This window comes from Miscanthus floridulus, chromosome 15, assembly GCF_019320115.1.
Source record: "Miscanthus floridulus cultivar M001 chromosome 15, ASM1932011v1, whole genome shotgun sequence".
Lineage (NCBI taxonomy): Eukaryota > Viridiplantae > Streptophyta > Magnoliopsida > Poales > Poaceae > Miscanthus > Miscanthus floridulus.
The window spans coordinates 21,965,695-21,987,278 of NC_089594.1; the positions used below are offsets into that span (position 1 = coordinate 21,965,695).

The window sequence follows — 21,584 nt, forward strand, 5'->3', positions numbered from 1 at the left end:
TCTACTAGGATATGATCACTCACCTCTATTTATATGACAGGATTATGGCTAATTGAGGGATCTCTATCTTTCCGATCAATTGAAAACCAATCTACTGCACTTTTTTATCCTCAAACTCTTCCAATCTCCTTGTGTCCAACACTTTTCTACACAAGATTTGCTGGCATTCTAAGTTGCCTCGCTGATCCTTAGACATCTCCTGCTATGCTCCTCCCTGACAATATCAGATCAGTCTCGCTGACCCCTAGCCAGCATCGCTATTTATACCTACCTCTACCTCGGTTGCGTGTCTCGATCGTGTACGGCCCTTGCAATTATGCACTTGATGGTGTGTGATCGAATTAGTGTCAATACTTTTTTTAGCGACTCTATTGGAAAATGAAAGGAAAAAAATATTTACCCCTATGTGGTTGTGTCTAGTTGTGTACAAACATCTTACATAATTTTACTATTGTTTGTTTGTTCTCAGGATCATTTTTTAAAACTATGGAGGGGCCAAGGCCCCTACAGTAAATTAGTTAAACCAGGAAAAGTGTTAAGATACAAACAAGCTCAAGAAACAAAGAAAGATAAAAAAAAAGCTATAGTCTATGTATTGGTGATTTAGATGACAACACAAGTCTAAGACTAACACGAGTATAAAGTGTTTTAGACGTATTATGTCCTAGGGATGCAAGAAACGAAGTGGTGCAAAGATCGCCGGAGAAACGACCCAAACACCAGTACTTCACAGCCCTGTTTGGCACAAGGCACTACACAACCTGTCGAGAAGAAAATGAGCCGTAGCAGAACATCTAGTTCTGATCAGTAAGGTGGCAAAAGGAAAATGGCACTCAACGAGTCACCGTATGATCTAGCAGAAGGAAAACGGAAACTCTACAACGCGATGGGGAGCAGCAGGGTTTTAAGCAAGGGGAGCAGCAGGGTTTAGAAGAGACATCCGGCGACACTGGTCACTAGCAAACTGATAAGCCAAAGTGAAAGCAGAGTGAATGTGGGCCGAGTGAGGCCGAAATGGCCCGTCAACAAAAACAGTCGCCAGTCTATAAAACCGGACGATTGTCAGAGTTTGGCAAATGAACTTGGCATCCACAAAAATTTGGCAAAACAAGAAAAAGTGCTCTCCAACAATTTGGCAAATGAACTTGGCATTTTTGGCAACTTGGCAAATATCCTCCCCAACTTGGTAAAGATGCCAACTGGAACGCAACTTGGCATCGGTGTTTCGCGCAGCGCCGATCCTTCTCCCGCGCGCACGAAGCGGTCTTTTCTCCTTCTCCCGATCGCGCCTTTATCCCGCGTGAAGCCAGGACCGCCGCAGTCGTTGTTCTTTCCCTTCGCGCGAGCAGAAACCCCATCGGTGCCGGTGGCTGGGCTGGCCGTTCTTCCTTCCCATCGCACGAACACAAACCCCATCTGCGCCGTTCCATCGTTGAGGTTCGTTCTTCCATCTATTCCTCTTCGTTGATCATCGCCGACATCTGCTAGGGTTCACGATAGGTCCCTGATGGTCTGATGGTCACGTACGCTAGGTTTCAGCTGTAGGTAGTCATCGTGTAGCTAGGGTTGACGCTAGGTCTGATGGTGTCGCTAGGTCGTGCTGCTACCCTCTATCTGATGGTCACGGTCTTGATGTCGTCCTGATGCCCTCTATTTGTTCGGTGTTTATTCATGTCGATCTGATGGTGTGATTGGTCACGTAGGGTTCTTCTGTCGGTACTCATCGTGTAGCTATGTTTGAGGCTAGGTCGGATGGTCATGCTTATGTGTTGATCTCATTTGTAAACTTGATGGTACCGTATTTTTTCATCCGTATGTGTTGATCTCATTTGTAATATTGTTTGTAGATTCATTGCAATGGAAGGATGTGGATTCTTGACGGACATTCTTCTGAATGGTGATCATGATCTTGCTGGTTTGGATGACCTGAACTTTCCGCTCACACAAGACACTCAGCGTGTCCATGGACTGACTTCTAAAGTTGAACAAGAAGGAACGACGCGGCGGCGGCGGCTTCGCGCGAGGAACAAGAGCGTCACGCGACGGCGCGTGGAACACAGACCGTCCGCAAAAAAATATAAGACTTGTGAGCCTTCTTTTTTCATTTTGCCAAGTCCAAATTACCAAACCATTAGAGATGGGCTGTTTTTTAACTTGCCATATGGTTTTGAGAGTTGGCAAAACATAAGATTTGCTAAGTCAAATTTGACAAACTCTTGGAGATGCTCTTAGAGCTTAAATTTACAAAAAAATGTTTCATTTTTCCGCATAAAGTTTTTAGAATTTTAGTATACTAGCAATGTACACCTGCTCTCTAAAAAAAGCAACGTGCACGTGTGTTCCTATGGGTGAACACCTGTTTTTACTCTGACAAGCTAGCCTACTTACAATACCGTATCTCTTATGGCCTTAGACTTGAAGCATCTCCAAGAGTTTTCAAAACCCACTCCTAATATTTTTTTTTGCAAGATTGAAAAACTAGTCTCCAACAACTTCTATATCTCAACTCCCAATCTTTCCGCACTTGTGAAAATCAACCCAATCATGTGAAAATTATAAGCGCACATATGGTTCTACCAATATAGAGGTGGAAGGACATGGGAAAAATAAAGAATAGGACATGGTTTTCAATACAAACATGTAAGAGAGAAAGAAAGTATAAAAGCGGTTTGGATGATCTAGAAATAGTTCGGGGTTCATGATTCAAAATTGTCTTCTATATTTTAGGAGCGTGGTTTTGAAAACTAATGTAAAAACTCAACAAATGTGCTCCCAACTTTTTTTTAGCCACTTGAAAACTCCTTAATTTACCAACTACTCCCTCCGTACTGATACAACATGTCGTTTAGGACAATGACACGGTCTTCAAAACACAACTTTGACCTCTTGTTTTTATAAAAATATTTATGGAAAAGTGATATATGTATACTTTTATGAAAGTATTTTTCAAGACAAATCCATTTATATAACTTTCACATTTGCAACCTCAACAACTTAAAAGGTATTGATGATTTATATTCCCAATGGTTGACCCAAACCTTGTCCAAAATGACATGTTTTACGAGTACGGAGGGAGTATTTTTTTAGAACGATTGGAGATGCTTTTAGACCACGTTTGGGTCTATAAAACTAATAGTTAGCTCCTTGGATAAAAAAGGTTTAGCTAATTGCTAGTGGAATACCCAATTAACAATAATTTCATTGGTCCAACTAAACTAGCTAATGCTCCGTTCGTTCCAAATTATAAGTTACTTTGACTTTTTTATATCCATTTTACAATGGATCTAAATATAATAATATGTTTAGATATATAGAAAAATGGATGAACAAAAAAATCAAAGCGACTTATAATTTGGAATATAGGGAGTATTAGCTAAAAAGTATATTAGTTAGCTAACTATTAGCAACTAATCACACCAAACATGGTCCAAGATTGTCGATGAGGGACCCACGGGATACCCCACATAGAAGAGAGAAGATCTAGTCAAACTAGGATTCTCCATATGTAATCCCAGTAGCATTGCTATCATATAATCCTATTAGAACTTCTACATTGTAACCGACTAGGATTCTTGCCTCCTGAACTATATAAAGAAGGGCAGGGCTTCCTAGATTGGCACAACCTCAACACACAAGCCTAACAGAACAAGAGAACAGATAGAAGAGATCAGATAGAGAAAGATAAAGAGATACTACATCGACAGCTGGCGCGCCAGGTAAGGATTTTCGGTGCGTTGCGTTCGAGAGCTCGATGGACCTCAAGATCACGACTCGTCGGCCCTCGTCGGCAACTCGCAGCGGTTCTCGTCGACAACTCGTTGTGTTCACAGCAACGACAATCTGCGACGGGATTTCACGTCTCAAACAATCGACTCCGAGCCACAAGCAAACTGTTCGACTGCATCAGGCTGTTCGACTACATCAAACGACAAGCGAGCTATCAAGCCTAGGTGCTTCCATCTACTTGAATGCTACGCCAACTACTTGAATGCCACGCGAACTACTCAGCTGCGGCGATTGACAACTCGGCCTACAATCAAGCTAATTCACGCTTTAAATTTTAATTTTTAATATATTTCCGAATAATTTTCGTGCGCCTCTGTGGTCGCACTATCCACGACTACTCCACATCTCCGAGCTTGTAGTCGGGATGACACCCAATGGGTGTGCATCGTGCACTCTAGTCTTCTCTTAATGGTCGCTAAAGTACTCGGGTAGCGCATGCCTTAATCCGTGAAGCCTCGGCTCTTTTGTGCATAAGTATCGATAAATGAGCAGCGATAACAGGGACCAAGGTGCTTAAACATATCAGGACACTACCTGGGTAGTTTACATGGCCTAACAAGAGCAAGACGCGACACATTCTTTTTATTTCGCGGAGGCTGACTGCTCTAGTCTTCTCTTAACGGTCGCTAAAGGACTTGGGTAGCGCATGCCTTAATCTGTTAAGTCTTGGCTCTTCTATGCCTAAGTCTCGATAAATGAGCAGCGATAACAGGGACCGTGGTGCTTAAACGTAACATGACGCTACATGAGGAGTTTACATGACCTAACAAGAGTAAGACGCGAAAATTTTTACATTCATTTCATAGTACCAGGGCCCACCCCTGATTATTTATTCATATATAGGACATGCTCCTGACTTTCTATCTAGAATGTCAATTATAGCATATTTTTAAATTTAACATGCAGGGGCTACATCTGTACCATGCCATTGGGAAGGACACGCTCCCGAGAGCTACCTTACTCAACCAACAAATCAGACAATTTCAAAAAGAACCCAGGCTGGTCAAAAAACAACCTAGACGAGGTGCGCCAAGGATCAGACAAGTTCAGAAAGAACCTGGATAGGTAAAAAACAACCCAGACAAGATGCGTCAAGGATCAGACAAGTTCAGAAAGAACCCAGGTTGATCAAAAAACAACCCAGACGAGGTGTGTCAAAATTACAGATAAGTTTAGAAAGAACCCGGGATGATAAAAAAACAACCCAGACGAGGTGCGTTAAGGATTGGACAAGTTTAGAAAGAACTTTGATTGAACAAAACAACCAAGACGTTGTGCGTCAAAAATCAGAAAAGTTCAGAAAGAACCCAGGTTGATAAAAAACAACCTAGACGAGGTGCGTCAAGGATGAGACAAGTGCAGAAGCAACCCGGATTGAACAAAACAGCCCAAACAAAGGTGCATTAAGGATTAAACAAGTTCAGAAACAACCCAGATGAAGCGCGTCAAGGGTCGAAAAAGTCCAGAAACAACTCAGATGGATCAAAAACTTATCTGTAATTACAAGTACTCGGACACAGGCTTAGGGGCTACATGATACATATCCTCAAAAAGAAAACCCTCAAACTTTTTCTCAAGGACAGATTCTGGACACCCAAGAAGCAAGAGGCTCGGGGGCTACACTCACTAAAGAAAGAACCCAGAGAGAATAGACCAAAAGGACCCTCCAGCTTTTTCATCACAAAAAGCAAGAGGCTCGGGGGAGAAAGTGCACGTCAATCAAGGTGAACCAACCAAATAAAAGAAGACCATCTCAAGTCACTACAGAAGAACCCAGAATAGATACAAGAACTCGAAGATGAAGATCGAAAAGAACAAGGAAGTTCCTGGAGCTCAACCATGAAATGCTTGGGGGCTTGTCGGTACGGGACCCACGGGACAGCCCACATAGAAGAGATAATATTTAGTCCAACTAGGATTTCCCATACGTAATCCTAGTAGCATTGCTACTATGTAATCCTATTAGGACTTCTACTTTGTAACCGACTAGGACTCTTGTCTCCTGGACTATATAAAGGAGGGCATGGCTCTCTAGATCGGTACAACCTCAACATACGACCCCAACAGAATAAGAGAACAGATAGATGAGATCATAGAGAAAGATAGAAAGAATACTACAGATAGCGCAGCGCGTAATATATTATCTACCCCAGACTGGACATAGGGCGCCGTGATTTTGTGGCATGCCGAACCAGTATAAATCGTTGTCTCCCTGCGTTCACCATCGAGTTCCTACATACGTCGATACCCCTCCAAACAAATCATCGTCCCAGGTACCCTCATGACAAGCAGTCAATGGTAAAACATCGTTAAAGATGTGTTCTTCATCGTATATATATACAACATTGACAACACATGTCTAGATAGGGGGGGAGAGGGTGAATCTAGGCGGAATCGACATAGGTTCATCATCAAAGTCGACTAGGGTCTTGTATATTCATTATTGAGCAGTGCAAACAAAATAGTGTTTTTTCGTTGGTTTTGCTTGAAGTCAGCGTGAATGGCAGATCAGGGTTTCATGAGAGTTTCATGAGCATTTTATAAGCTGGTGTGGCATTGTATTAATAGAGAGATGAGATATGATAAAAGTTTCATATGATGAAAAGAGTTTAATGGAATAAAACTTTTCCACACTATTTCCAATACATGGGAGTTTTGAAAACAGTGAGATGAAATCTTCAATTGGACTGCACTACCAGAATCCAGAGATTTCGTGAGAGTGCAAATCACGTCACGAAATATACTTTTACTCTCACGAAAATAATTCGTGAGGGTACACCGTCACGCAAAAACTCTCACGATAATAGACACACGAAAACCTTCCAGCACATATATATATATACTTACTAGTTACTACAACAGAAAGGATGCCTGGTTAGCAAAAGAAGCCAAAAGCCAGCACATACACATACTACAGCACCAAGGATGGATGATTAGCAAAAGAAGCCAAAAGGTTAGCAATGGTCAGGTTCCAATCACATCCATTGCATCAGTTATCACTGATATCAGCCCCGTCGGTATGGTCGCCATCCTCTTCTTCATGGTTGTTGCTTATGTTGTCACCTTCACTACCTCCGCTATCATCTTCATCAAAGTCATCACTGATACTGCTGTTGTCATCGTAGCTGTTACTGTCATCCATCTCATTGTAATCTTCATCATCATCATCAGTGACTATGTCATTGTCATTGCTAAGCATTTCAAGTGAGTGAGTGGCAGCATGTGATGATTCAGAGACCTAAAAAAGATCAAGTATGTTTGAAATGTTTCAGTCTTCAAGTAAAAAGAGATTATACAGTGGGCTATGTTTGTTTAGATTACTAACTATTTTTGTGAAAACAGGCTCAGATTTGTGAATAGTACCACATTTACCTGATGACGACGGACATCAAGATTTGCTAGACGGTTCATTAGATCAGCAGGAGGTTGCTTGTTCAGATCTTCAAAAATTGTCTGAAATTTATGTGTAAGCACGTTGGATCAATGCATATGATCAATAAACTGGTAAATGAAAAGGATTGCTTATTACCAGCATAAGCTGACGATTAACACCATTTTCCTCAATGAGAATCTCATTATTCTCATTCAATTTCTTATTTGTTTGTTCCAAGGCATCATTCCTCTCCTTCAACAGCAGCAGCCCCCCACCAGCAGAGCCTCAACCAGCTCAGGAGACTCAGGAGGGCTAGTAGGCCGAGGAGACCGAGCTGGCACCCCAGCTTCGCCGCTTTGGTCGTACCAGTGCTACAGTTCCAGCGAGGCTAGCTACATAGCGCAAGGGTTCATGCCCTCCGCCTAGACCACAGGGTCCACCTCCAGTGGTACACCTTGACTTGAGGGCTGCCACAGCTAGACAGGTTCGCCAGCTGAGGTTTGTTGAGTTCGATGTGTGGTTCCCTCCGAGGAGGGATGAGAGAGCAGCAGAGGGTTTCTATACACCGCTCCAGGAAGACTTCTACAACGCATATCTAAATAGTGGGGCAGTGTTCAGATCTCAAAGAGTCTGCAGTTTAGAGTCTATTGTGGCAGCAGCCGGAGAGCACATCCGCCCCTACTTGTCATATTTGCCGGGGCTCGCAAATCTGATTGGCCGGATAGGAGTATATGTACCATCTTGGGTCTGACAGTTTTATGCTTCACTCTACGTTGATCCGCATCACAACTTCATTCACTTTGCATTCAACGACAGAGATTACTGGGTGATGAGTTTCAGGGCCTAGGAGATACTGAGGCTACAGGATCAGCCTGTCAAATTGCATGAGGTATGCTATGGATAGCATGAGCCTCCCAGGCGTCCTCATGGAGGGATGGTGCCCCCTACAGATCTGGTGCGACATTGCTTCAAGGAGCCCTTTGGTGAGGGGTCGAGTAGGAACCCGAGTAACCTGACTCCTACAATGCGAGTGCTAGAGGCCATTATCAGGAGGACACTGCTTCCTAGGCTGGGATACAGGGAGGGTCTGACTCGCTTACAGCTCTGGCTCCTCAACGCCCTGATGCAGCAGACCGTGTTCGACATTTGGGACCTCCTTCTATCAGAGATGGAGGATACTATTGCTGAGGGCTTCAAGGGTCACAGGCAGCTTCCGTATGCACATTGGATCACTTTCCTGATGCTTCAGTCAGTGCAGGTTCGGACCCCTAAGATGGTTGCAGAGTACAGAGGTGCCATCATAGAGTTTCCAGCATATAACATGGCACAGAGGATCAGACACAGCACTCCACAGACACTCGCTCAGCCCAATCGTCGTCCAGATGTTCCCGAGTCAGCAGCTCAGCAGGACAAGATCATTAGAGGCATAGCCGCTACAGAGGAGGAGCAGCTTGAGGCACAGCAGGGGATGACCGAGTCCAGTGATAGTTCAGATGATGACTATCAGTCGATTCCTCAGATGCCTCCACGCAGACATGATGTAGAGGCCGGCAGTTCCAGCTCAGCACCACCTGCACCTCAAACGGACCCCGCATTGATTGCCATTCTTGAGCGGATGCAGTGGATGCAGCGGGAGCAGGCACGATAGGCTCAGGAGACAGCTGCCAACTTTGCATAGTTTTAGGCTCGTCAGGACAAGTTCCAGCGGCAGCAGTAGCTCCTTTAGCACCAGCAGTTACTTATGCAGCAATAGCTCATGGGATTTATGCAGCATGTCGTCGCAGCACTTGGGGCCCCATAGCCACAGCTTTCGCCCCTAGCTTGCTCCACCTGCCACCACTTCGACGACTCCAGCAGTACAGCCCAGTGGGCTTCAGAGTCAGGGACAGCCTCTAGCTCCATTTGCTTCACCTATAGTTCAGGTGTCCCAGTGGTTGTCCTCACCAGTGGTTGCCCCGCAGTTCACTCCATATCACATGGGTTTCTCACCGGAGCAGTCACCCTCGCTATTCGTGCCTGACACGTCAGTCTCCAGGAGTCTTGGAGCATCCTTCAGCGAGTTGACCGGCATGCCTACACCTCCTCATATGCATACTACCGGTCCTTCTACAGCAGCTCCAGTTGTCATGACTACTCAGAGGCTCCCCTCGCCTGTCGCCTCATCAGATCCTACGACAGACGTCCTAGCAGCATCACAGGCAGCACCTGCCCCAGCTCAGACCCAGACCACTTCAGCGACACTTCCTGCCATAGAGGGTCAGTTAGTTCAGAGCTCAGGGTCAAATGATGATGGCGCCCAGTTTCATCTTGCTCCACGTACTTCAGCGCCCGGCTCGTCCGCTGCAGCCCTGCCGACCGACCCTTAGGTTTTGGTGTTTGACGCCAAAGGGGGAGAGGGTTCGAGTATGTAGACTCAAGGGGAGCGAGATTTAGGGGGAGCTAGTTATCTAGTAGTAGCTTATTATATACATTTGGAGTTCTATTTGTGTGATACACTATTACTATTATGCATTCGTGTGTTACTTTCATGCATATTATTATATCTATGTGATAGTGCTATCTACATGTTTGTGATATATGACATGTGAGCTTTCTACTTTGAATTATTTATGTCATATCACTTGTGTTATGCTCATTTGCTTTTGCTTCCGCGTTTATACTTCGATGCAAATGAGTTTTGTTACTTGTACTCATGCTTAATTCATATCCTTTGAGTACGTTGTGTTGGCTTGGGTCATATAAGCTTGCCTAACTCTTTTGTTCTTATTGACAAAAGCTTATATGAACCAAGCCCGTCAAAAACCTCACACTTTTACATACTCGAGGTGGTATTGTCATCAATCACCAAAAAGGGGGAGATTGAAAGCATCTAGGCCCCTAGTTGGATTTCGGTGATTAATGTCAATACAATATTACTATGACTAACGTGTGTTTTGTAGAGGCAATTAAGTTAGGTCATGGTAATGGAGATCGATTGGGCAATCGAGGTGGTCATGCCCCTACGATGGAAATCGTTTCGGTTTTCAAAGGATTGACGACAAGGTTAAGGATGACTAGTTCTAAGTGTCAATTGGAGTTGGAGTGACACTTAGAGTAGTTTAGGACTTTGTTTTTCCTTTGGCCGTACTATTAAGGGGGGTATGAACGGGTAGCTTGACCTAGTTGAGTCTAGTGAGTTAGGTGTGGTGCACACTTGTTAAAACTAGCTCTAGGTAGCTCCTATGAGTGCCTAAGATCCTTTGGAGCAAACTTCATTCACATATGATCGAGAGTTGGAAGTGAATGGAGGGTTAAATGCTGACCGGACGCTGGCTCCAGTGTGACCGGACGCTGGCCGCAGGGTCCGGTCAGTTCATTTGATCAAGAGACAGTGTTCAGTGCGACCGGACGCTGTAGAGGTCAAGTGACCGGACGCTGAGAGGCAGCATCCGGTCAACTCCAGTAAGGTTCCAGAGAAGGGAATCTGTGACCGGACGCGTCTAGTCAGTACTGACCGGACCCTGAGGGTTCAGCGTCCGGTCGAGTCCAGTAAGCATCCAGTGAGGGTTTCATGCGACCGGACGCGTCCGGTCAGTGGTGACCAGACCCTGCCAGCGTCCGGTCAACACATTTCCACTGGTTCGCGGGTTGAACTGACCGGAGCATCCGGTCAACACGACCGGAGCGTCCGGTCACCCCGCAGAAGCTCATAACGGTTCGTTTTTTAGGCTGTCTTATAAATAGAAGCTCCACTCGTGTGTGGAGTCACTTTTGCTCATTCCAACAATTGAGAAACACGTTTGTGAGTGCCAAGAAGAGCAAGGTCCTAGTGAGGTGATTGAGATTTGAGAATCCAAGAGAGTAGCCTCATTAGTGAATCAAGAGTAGCAAAGTGTGCATCCATCTTCTCATTAGGCTTCGCGTGGTCAAGTGAGAGTTCGTGCTTGTTACTCTTGGTGATCGTCATCACCTAGATGGCTTGGTGGTGATTGGGAGCTTGGTGATCACCCGGCGGAGCTTGTGGGTGACCCAACTCAAGTTGTGAGCGGCTTTGGGAGATTCGCCGCGACGGACTATCGAAGAATCAACCCGTAGAGAGCACTTGATCCTTGCGCGGATCAAGGGGGAGCTACACCCTTGCACGGGTGCTCCAACGAGGACTAGTGGGGAGTGGCGACTCTCCGATACCTCGGCAAAACATCGCCGCGTTCCTCTCTCTCTATTTAATTTGAGCATTTACTTTGAGTATTTACTTTGAGCAATTCAATACTTGTTTTTACATCCATAGAATTGCATGCTAGAGTAAGTTTGGAACATAGGTTGCAAGTCCGTTGTGCGTTAGTTTTGATAGAAACACTTTTCTAGGCACAAGGGGTTAATTGGGCTATCCGTAGGATTTGATTATTGCAAGAAAATTTAGAATTAGCCCAATTCACCCCCCCTCTTGGGCATCTTGATCCTTTCAATTAGGAAGGAGTTTGAATTGGGGACAGAGAAGTCTGACAAGGAGAGGTTTAGAGGCTATTGCAGATCCAAGGGTTGTCCATGGATAATAAGAGCCAGGACACAGATTGATGGCAGTGCCAGGGTACTAACACTTCTTTGTCACGTTGATGTATCTTTCTTTGTCTTATATGTATGTAGGATATGTTCTTATCTTGACTATTTCTAACTATTTTTCATGTCTATGCAGATCCAGATCAATAAGGTGGTCCACAAGTGTCCTTCAAAAAGCAGAGTTCTTGGTAGGATGGCATCCCAGGCATGGATTGCAAAGAGGGCTATCCCACATTTGAAGGATAATCCTTAGATAGGTCCCAAGGCTGTGCAGAAAGAGTTAGAGAGGAAGTACAACATCAAGATGGCATATCAGACTGTATTTTATGGGAGACAGAGGGCTGCAGATAAATTATTTGGTAAGTGGGATGACTATTTCGATAGTTTGTTCAGATTCAAGGCTGAGATCGAGCTTAGGGACCCTGGTAGTGTAGTTGAGATAGATACCCTTAATGTGGATGGCAAAGTACATTTCAGTAGATTTTTTTGTTCCTTCAAAGCAAGCTTAGATGGATTTATAAATGGCTGCAGACCATATATTAGTGTAGATTCAACTGCTCTAAATGGTGAGTGGAATGGCCACATGCCTGTAGCCAATGCAATAGATGGCCATAATTGGTTGTACCTAATTGCATTTGCCGTCAGTGGAAAGTGAGTGGCAAGCCATGTCCACATGCACTGGCAGTCATAACAACTGAAAGGCAAGTAAACATGGAGAACTATGTGGATGTGGCCTACTCAGTGCACAAGTTCCAAGCAGCCTATGATGGAATGATTCCTGTCATCACTGATAAGAGCCAGTGGTCAACAGTTGACAAGGGGTTCAAGCTTCTTCCACCAATTGGGAAGGAAAGAGGACTTGGGAGGCAAAGGAAAAAGAGGATTCTAGGATGCCTAGAGAGAAGTGGTAAAGCCACAAGGCAAGTTACTTGCAAGGGCTGTGGTGAATTAGGCCATAGGAGGACTAGTTGGAGGTGCCCACTAAGTGTCACCAAAAAAGGTAACTTACTAACCTAAGCTACACACCTTGCTGAATTTGCCACATTTTTTTACTAACTAAATGTAGTTGCAGGAAGAGGACAAGGAAGACAAAGTCAAAGAAAGGGCCAGGGTGATGACATGGACACTGAAACTGCACCACCTTCCCCAAATCCACCAGCGGCTCCTGAGCCTGAAACAGCTGCACAGGCACCTTCACCAAGGACCCCAAGAAAAAGGGCAGCCCTAGCACCATCACCAATGACACCTAGAACAAGGGTAGCAGCAAAGAAGGAAAGAGAGGCAGCAGAAGCAGCAACAAGGTACATTGTGACTACCTAAATTATGTCTACATAACTCATGAACTTGGCAACATGTCACTAATCCACTTTGAAATGCAGGATGTTGGACTTGGAACCTCCCCAGCCCTTAGAAATGATCATTGCAGAGGCTGAGCACCCACCAAAATCTGCACCAGCTAAGAAGTTGACCCCAAGAAAGAAGCTGGCCACAAAGATAAAGAAATCACCTGCCAAGGGGACCTGAGAACAAGGGCAGCAATCAAGAAAGCTTAGCTTTGTGATTGTGATGCATATTTTGGGACATATGGTATTGTAATGTATTGCCTTCTAGGCCTAAACAACCTGTTATGGTAGTATTGCCTTCTAGGCCTCTGAAAACTTGTAATGACTTGTCTATGGTTGTGGCATGTACTCAGCCTGAACAACCTGTTATATTGCCTTCTATGCCTGCCTGAACAACCTGTTATGTTGCTGTTGGTTTTATCTTATTTGTAATGCTATATCAGTGCTCTTTTTGTGAGGATTTTAGGATGTCATGTACAAGTGCAATAACAAAAACAACATTCCCTTGCATTAACCATTCAACATTTTAGAGATACATGCCCACTGCTCGGTCCAACAAACACACAGTTCAATTACAAACTACAGGTTCAACTAAAGCATCCAGGTTCACCTCAAGTTTAACTAAAAGACAACAAGAACTACTTCATTACATACATAACTCCAACAGCTACACCAACACCAATGACCAAGCTCAAAGTCTTCACTGCACCAACCAAAGCATCTAGCTTCACCTCCATTGAGTTGTTCTCCACACGAACCACTGCACTTGAATCAGCTTCGACTACAAGAGATGAGGCCTTCTATGACAATTAGACGTTTATCTCTTGTCATAGAAGGCCCGTCATTAAAGACCTTATGTGACAATTATAAGCTATTTTTGTGACAATTCTTCCTCAACTGCTGCTTGAACTTATCCAAGATTCATCACAATCTTCCCCGTGTCCACCAACAGGCCCAAGTAATCTAGCTGCCACTCAAAAAAGCCACACTTGACTAGAACCTAAACACATGCACACACCATCATAACTGACCGATCGAGTCCAAATCATGAACAAATCGAAACAAAAATAGTGGGTTACCCCTTGCATGTTCCTGGGGCACTTGAAGAAGACACGCCCCTTGTTTCCATTGTCATCTGTTTGGGCCACGAGCTCCAGCACCCTCTGCAGCCCACACTCATCGCACATGATAAGGGGGAGCCTCGTGTGTCTCCCGAGTGGGTACTCCCCTATCGTGTCCGGTAGCCACGGGCGCCTGATGCGCGTCGACGAGCTTGCATGACGGGACATGGCGGCTAGGGTTGGGAGGGGCGTCGGCGACCAAGTGAGGAAGAAAAGAGCCTGGAAGAAGAGGATGTGGGAGAGGGATGCGACTGAGCAGATGGGAGGGAGACAACGTGCGTTAAGTGAGAGAAGGCGAGGGCAGGCTGGTCTTTTGGCGTCGGTCTTCACGGGTCAACTCTCCATTGCTACGCTGGCTGGCTGGTCTGGCTTGCCACGTCAGCCAAAATGGCAAAATATTAGGCGAGCTACTGTTTCCCGGGACATTTTTGTAGTTGTCGTTCCAAAGCTGGCAAACGGAGAGTGCGCCACCATTATAGTGGCAAAAAAAATAGAAATCCCCTATTCAAGGGAACAACCTACCTTGATAGCCGCAAAATGTTTCAAAGTTCACAGTTATGCTTAGCAAACAAGAACGATATCATGTGCAATGATCTCGGCATGGTTACAACATGATTTCTGGTCAACTTCTTCAACATGTTCTTTGTCCTGAAACTCAATTCAGAAGAAATAATGAACATAAGGCTAGAAGAACCTATAGCCAACTTCACCGGGTTTACTATCAAAACATACCAATAAAAAGATTATACTTCACTCAACCTGCTAAAGTCTTTTTAAATGTCACCAAAAACAACATATGTGATGTGCACTTAATTAAATACCTTTTTGTATCGAACCAACTACCGGTTGCAATTTGGGATAGGGAAACATCCGTAGCATGAAGAGGCCGGTAACCTTTTTGAACAAAGAAAATACGTGGATCATGCTTGTGACAGTTACTGTGTCGGCTGTGTGATCTAATAACATGATAAGCAAGGCATTTTAAGCTCTAATCAATACTCTATGCTTGTTCTTTGAATAATATTTTGGAGTTTAGGTGGTGCCATTTGCAGCATATTAAATTTGCTCAATATATGACAATGCGGTGTACTACCATGACACATGCTGGACTCATCCTTTTCGTTCAGCTCTCCTATGGGACAGAAGTCTGAGTTGAACAGTGCAAATTTGCTAAAAGTTAAAATATTAAGTGTTTATGCATGAGAATGACTTCTTCTATATTTCTTTCGTGGATGGTGGAACCCTCCAATTAACCCACCAAGAATATGTTGTGAAATTCAAAGAGCTGGTGATGGTGATGAGCAAAAGCGGGGAACGGTGTGGCCAAGGCGGTGGCGGCCGCAGCAGCTGTCGTCATGATGGGAACGACGGAAGCTAGCTGGTTGTGGTCATTACATGGCAGATGTTCCTGCATTGTTTTTTTGAGTGGGATCTATATAGACCTGTGTTTTGATAGAACCTTATACAGTAGGAACTGCACTACTATTGAATTGCACTAGGTACCTGGATTATTATCTGCGGAACTGCACTACTATTAAATTGTTTATGCAAAATAATCTAATTGCTTAGTATCTATAAGGATCCGATTTGCTTATGCAATGGAAACCGTAGTACTATCTGTTCTCATCGATGTGCTGCTATTTTGGATGAATCGTCTTGCCTCTATTTTGGATGAATTAATAACTTTTGCTGATGGTGGCGACAGTGTTCCAGAACCTTGTTTGCGTTTTGAAATGGGCAAGAAAGCGCAGTGGGTATGCACGTTACAACCTTTCCTGTACGGACACAGCTGGTGCTTGCCCCATCTGCCCAGAATGGAAAACATAGTTTTTATATTTTTCTTATTTAGATTAGAGTGTGTGTGCTGGAGGTTTAAAGGACGCACGGCACGCGTTAGCTGCTTCCAATATTTTTATATTAAATTTATTTAGAGTATAAATATTGATATTATTTTTTATAAACTTGAATAACTATCTCTGGCTGCCCCTAAGCACAACCAAGCTGCCCAAAGAACACGTCCGGAAGACAGTGGATGCCGTCGCGCGGAGACTGCCTGCATGCCACGGCCCCCTCATGGCCAGAAGTGGGAGGCTGATATGGGTAAAATCGGTGCTGACCGCAATCCCCGTCTACTGCATGATAGCTTATGGTCTGCCTCCATGGGCACGGGCAGAGATCGACTCAATCTGTAGACGATTCCTATGGACCGGAAGTAACGGCGATGTCAAGGGGAAATGCATGGTGGCCTGGAAGACGTGCACACGGCCAAAAAAGCTCGGGGGGCTGGGAATCACAGACCTGAAACTCCAGGCAATGGCATTCGAAGCAAAGTGGCTGTGGCTTCAGAAGACTGACGCCGATAGAGCTTGGACATCGCTGCCACTGCAGCAATCTAATGAAGCGAGGTCCTTCTTCCAAGCATCAACTTACACAATCATCGGCAATGGCCGGAATACTCTGTTCTGGCAAGACAGCTGGGTTCATGGGGTGTCAATCAGAGCAATGGCGCCCACCTTGATGCACTTTGTCCCCAAACGAGTCATCTGCAGGCTAACGGTGGTGGAAGCACTCACGGACAGGCATTGGGTGCGCACCATATCCGGCGGAGTAACTGCCCCAGCAGCCGCGGAATACTTGCAGGTCTGGCACGCGATTGAGGACATCGTCCTCACGGACGCACCGGACCGCCTCGTCTGGCGATGGGAGTCTGACGGAAGCTTCTCGGTCCGATCGGCTTATCAGGCATTACATCTCGGTTCTCACCCCATTCTGGGTTGCGTCAGGATTTGGGAGGTGTGGGCGCCGCTCAAGGTCAAGCTGTTTCTCTGGCTGGCGGTTCGCCACCGACAATGGACAGCGGACAGACGACGGAAGCATGGGCTCGATGCACACGACACCTGCTTCCTGTGCGATCAGGAACCGGAAACCATTGATCACATCATCGTCGAATGTTCCTTCGCCAGGCAGTTGTGGTTCGAGGCAGCCACGGCGCTTGGGGCAACTCTGACCGAGCAACCAGCCGGCGCCATTGTCGACTGGTGGCAGACCTGGAGAGCTCTTTGGCCAGCGTCATTTGCAAGAGGCGCAGACTCCATGTTCGCGCTAATCGCTTGGGAAATCTGGAAAGAACGTAATGCGCGTTGTTTTCGTGGAGCAGCCACACAGATTCCGGCGATCAAGGCAACCATCAAACTTCAGGCAGAGCTATGGGTCCAGGCCGGTGCGAAGCACCTAGGTTGTTTAATTGAGCGAGTAATAGGTTAGAGAAGAAGCTGAGCAGGGTGGGTGCGCTCAGTGTTAATCTTGTAAACCACCCGAGATGTAACAAACTATTCTTCTACTTAATACAAAAACGCGCAAATCTTTTGCGTGATTGAGAAAAAAAATTATTATCCCAAAATCTACACTTTTATTTTGTTAATGGGGGCATGATTTTTCTATAATAGTTGAATGGCTAGGACTGTATCGGCGCCGGCTTGCCATGCTTCTGCCGATGCTTGCCGACCTGGCGTAATTTCGTCACTTCACATTATTGGATTGTTTTCCTACATTAGGATTGCTTGTTAATTGTTGATCAAGCTTGATTGATCCCCCTCTGAAATAAGAAGTTCTGGCCCGGGAGGTATAATATCAATCACTTGGCGTCCATCCGACGCATCCACTATGGATATTTCATGCCCCCTTTTCTTTACGTAGTATTTTTTTTACTATACCTGTTGACGTAGCATTATAGACTGTATTGTTACTCTTGCTACCATCAGGATAGATCTATCCCCCTTCCTCGGTTTCCCCCTACATATATGGAATATTTTAAGAAATGAACATTTTTTTAGTGGGATCGGGGGACTTATATAAGATAAGCCACTTTTTACATGGATCGTCTAGTCGAGAGACAATGCAAAATTGTCGGTGGCCATATCTATCTTATTTACGTAATAACCAGATCTGATTTTGAGTATTTGAATTAAGATATGGTATAGCTAATATAGCAATGTCTATATTCATATAGAGAATATCGATTTTGCTTTTGAACCTTTTTAGACGAACATATATCAAGAAAAATATTAGAATCACTTTCACCCTTAGGCACCTTTTGCTGTCGGTTCAGTTCACGTCGATTCACACGAGAGAAAAGGATTGCAATCCATATATACTTACTATAGGGTAAATTTCACTGGTGGTCCTCAACCTTGTTCCGAGTTTTTATCCTGGTCCCGGTTTTTCATCTAGGTCTCGGTACTCTCATATTACACATTTAGTTCTCTAAACTTGTTCCAAGTTCTTATCCAGGTCTTGGTAATTTCAAATTGCACATTTAGCTCCCTAAACTTTTTCTAAGTTCTCATCCAAGTCCCAGTACTTTAGAATTGTATATTTAGCTCCCTAAACTTATCCTAAGTTCTCATCTAGGTCCCAGTATACGCGTCACATCCTCCGGCCGGCCTAGGCCTCGGAGGACAGTGGCACGACAAGCACAACCTGGACAGACGACGGCGCGGGGAGATGGCCTGTGTGGACGGCGACCCGGCGAGGTGGCCTATAGGAGGATGACTGCGTGTCTAGGTGACAGCGACCACGAGCTGCAGCCTTCGCGACGGTGACCGCAGGCAGCGGCCTTCGCGGCTCCGCGCGACAGTGTCCTGTGCGTCGGCGAGCACAGCAGCAGCCTTCGCGGCGGCGAGCGGGAGTGGCAGCACAACCGAGCGAGTAGGGCGAGCAGGCGCGGCGAGCGACCGTCGCCGGGAGCTAAACATGTAATTCGGGACTAGGTGAGAACTTAGGACAAATTCAGGGAGCTAAATGTGCAATTTTTAAGTACCGGGACCAGAACTAAAAATAGTTTAGAGAGCTAAATGTGCAATTTAAAAGTACCGGGACCTCGATAAAAACTCGGGATAGGTTTAGAAAGCTAAATATGCAATTTAAGAGTGCGAACCGCCGGTGAAATTTACTCGGTACTATATAGGTAGACAACCAATGCGCATGGGCATGGAAATCGTATAGACATGTGGTATAATTATTATATCATGTGATCGAATGCAGAACAATACAACGAACACGTACACAATCAGACGTACACAGATATACGGCCATCCAGACAAGACAATACAGAGCACCCCAGGTAAAAATAAAATCGCGCTGGAGGACAATTCAAGGTTTTGATGTGCGTTCAGCTCCCATTATTCGACAAAGGTTCCATATGGTGCAGCACAACTTCGTTCGAAAGTAGGATATCAAGAGGGAGTAGCTCAGTGGTGGCCAGGAAGCTTCTCCTTGATCTTGTCCATGAGACCCTTCTTCTCTTCGCCATGGCCGGCGGTGCCATCGGTTCCATGAGCCCCTGCTCCGCCGGTCACGCCAGCGTGCCCCTGCTGCCCGTAGGCTCCAGCTCCACCCGTCGCTGCCGCCGCCTGGTTCTGCTGGTTGTCCTTGTGGCCGCCGGGGAGCTTCTCCTTGATCTTCTCCTTTAGCCCCTTCTTCCTCCGACCGCCCATGCCGTCGTCCTCGGATGACTGCACGTACGGTATGATCGGCAAAGATCAAGTTATTACAGATGACAGTCACTCAATCAGTCAGTGCACATGCATGTACGCGATGGATTATATATATATATATATATATATATATATATATATATATATATATATATATATATATATATATATATTGTATTCTATATGGGAAACAAAAGAAGCATATATACCGAGCTGGAGCTGGAGCTGGAGCTGGAGCTTCCGGAGCGATGAAGGATACCGCGGCTCCTGTGCTCCTCAGCAGCGGCGGGCTGGAACGCCTGCCCGCCTGCACTGGCCTCACCATGGCCTGCCATGACAGTGGCGTGGTCGTGCTGCCCCTGGTGCTCCATGCTATCACTCGTTGATTTTCTCTCTGGCCTGCTATCACACTTGTTTTCAAGTCTACTAGTACTAGTGCCACGAGCTTTGTTGTTCTTGGAGTGTGATCGAATTGTGGTGCAGCCCCAGGCAGCATTTTATACTGCAGCGAGAATTAGAGAGTGGTTTTGGGACATCAACCAAGAGTGGATATGTGTGCAGCCACGAGTCGTCGCTACGTAGCCACAGCTAGTAAAATTAATTAATTAGCTGGGGCCTGGACGGCACAAATTAAGTTCGGTGGCGCCACGTACGCTACAGGTTCTTCTCGAAGAGGATTGACAGGTACGAATGGATGGATGTCGGCAGAACTCATCTGCTACGTGGATATAGGGAGCTGAATTTACGATAGCAGCTCGTGCCTGCTCCTTCCGTCTAATAAAAAATAAATAGGGGCAGAACCAGGCCACATGGAAACCAGTGTAGAACCACCTAAAAACCAGCAGAAGTAGCTTCGAGAACTATATATGTTGATAGTATAACTATATATATAGGAGAGGAAGCACGGGCGAGTTTTTTTTTAGAGGAGGTGTGTTGGCGTGGGGGAGAAGAAAATGGAGGAACAACAACGGGTATGTGCTACAGTGAATGATATTGTTCGTTAGCAGGGTCCCATTATACTGTTCACTAACGGACTATGGATGAATGGCGATCTGTGAGAGGAAACCGACGGAGCACTGTAGCTAACTCACCACATTTAAAGATCTCTATAGATGTGCACCGATCTGATGTCGTTAGAAGTGTACAACATGGCAGAATTTATTTAGATATAAACAACAAAGTATGTCGGTGTATCTTTGAATACGTGAATTGTAGTGATATATCTTAAGACCATAAAAATTAGGGTAAAGTCCAATTTACACCCTCCAACTTTTACCAAAGTTCGGATTTCAACCTCGAACTTCAAAACCGGATAACTTTGGCCCTCCAACTCTTGAAAAAGTTCAACTTTCAACCTTCTGGCTGTTTCGCGGGTGAACAGTAACTTTGATATTTTCGGGAGGCGTCGAAATTTTATATTATTTTTTTGAGCATCTTAACGTCCTCAAATAAAAAAACTCAAAACTATAAAGTTGTAGATCTCATCGAGGTTTACAATTTACATATAAAAATTATCTTCATCCGACATCGTATTGAAGGATTTTCTATTTTTTGAAATTTGAGTCTCATCACGCGACAAAATATGGTGCTGAAATTTTATATTATTTTTTCGAGCATCTTAACGTCCTCAAATGAAAAAACTCAAAACCACAAAGTTGTAGATATCATTGAGGTCTACAATTTACATATAAAAATTATCTTCATCCGACATCGTATTGAAGGGTTTTCTATTTTTTGAAATTTGAGTCTCATCCGGTGTGAAGAGGTGGAGGCAATCGGATCCAGGGACGACGACGGCGACGATGCGAAGATCCCGGCGGCACTAGGGTTGCGGGCTGGGATTGGACTCGCTGGCGGGCTCGGGATATGGGCTCGCCGGTGGGCTTTGGGTTTTTTTTTGTTTTTTTTTCCTCAGCTTTACCGTGGCGGA

The 21,584-nt window shown here is 45.1% G+C and overlaps 2 protein-coding genes across 4 annotated transcripts; one reads left to right on the forward strand and one right to left on the reverse strand.

Annotated features, from left to right (window-relative positions):
* The first annotated feature begins 1,299 nt into the window (after positions 1-1,299).
* On the forward strand, positions 1,300-13,417 carry LOC136506660 (protein IQ-DOMAIN 14-like). Of its 3 annotated transcripts, XM_066501550.1 has the most exons (6): positions 1,300-1,437; positions 1,848-2,086; positions 11,832-12,054; positions 12,227-12,695; positions 12,762-12,996; positions 13,075-13,417. In XM_066501550.1, the coding sequence occupies exons 4-6, from the start codon at positions 12,407-12,409 to the stop codon at positions 13,217-13,219; spliced, it is 669 nt and encodes a 222-aa protein (XP_066357647.1). In that variant the 5' UTR covers positions 1,300-1,437; positions 1,848-2,086; positions 11,832-12,054; positions 12,227-12,406; the 3' UTR covers positions 13,220-13,417. The 3 variants fall into 3 exon arrangements, with proteins under 3 accessions (XP_066357647.1, XP_066357649.1, XP_066357648.1); XM_066501552.1 differs by having other exon boundaries at positions 11,832-12,695; positions 12,768-12,996; XM_066501551.1 differs by lacking the exons at positions 1,300-1,437; positions 1,848-2,086 and adding an exon at positions 9,009-11,726 and having other exon boundaries at positions 11,832-12,695.
* A 5,749-nt stretch (positions 13,418-19,166) lies between these two features.
* LOC136506663 (dehydrin Rab16B-like) lies at positions 19,167-20,093 on the reverse strand. Its single transcript, XM_066501557.1, has 2 exons — positions 19,864-20,093; positions 19,167-19,672 (listed from the first exon to the last, which is right to left on the reverse strand). Exons 1-2 carry the CDS (start codon positions 20,023-20,025, stop codon positions 19,409-19,411), a joined length of 426 nt encoding a protein of 141 aa, XP_066357654.1. The 5' UTR covers positions 20,026-20,093; the 3' UTR covers positions 19,167-19,408.
* Between the last annotated feature and the right edge of the window lie 1,491 nt (positions 20,094-21,584).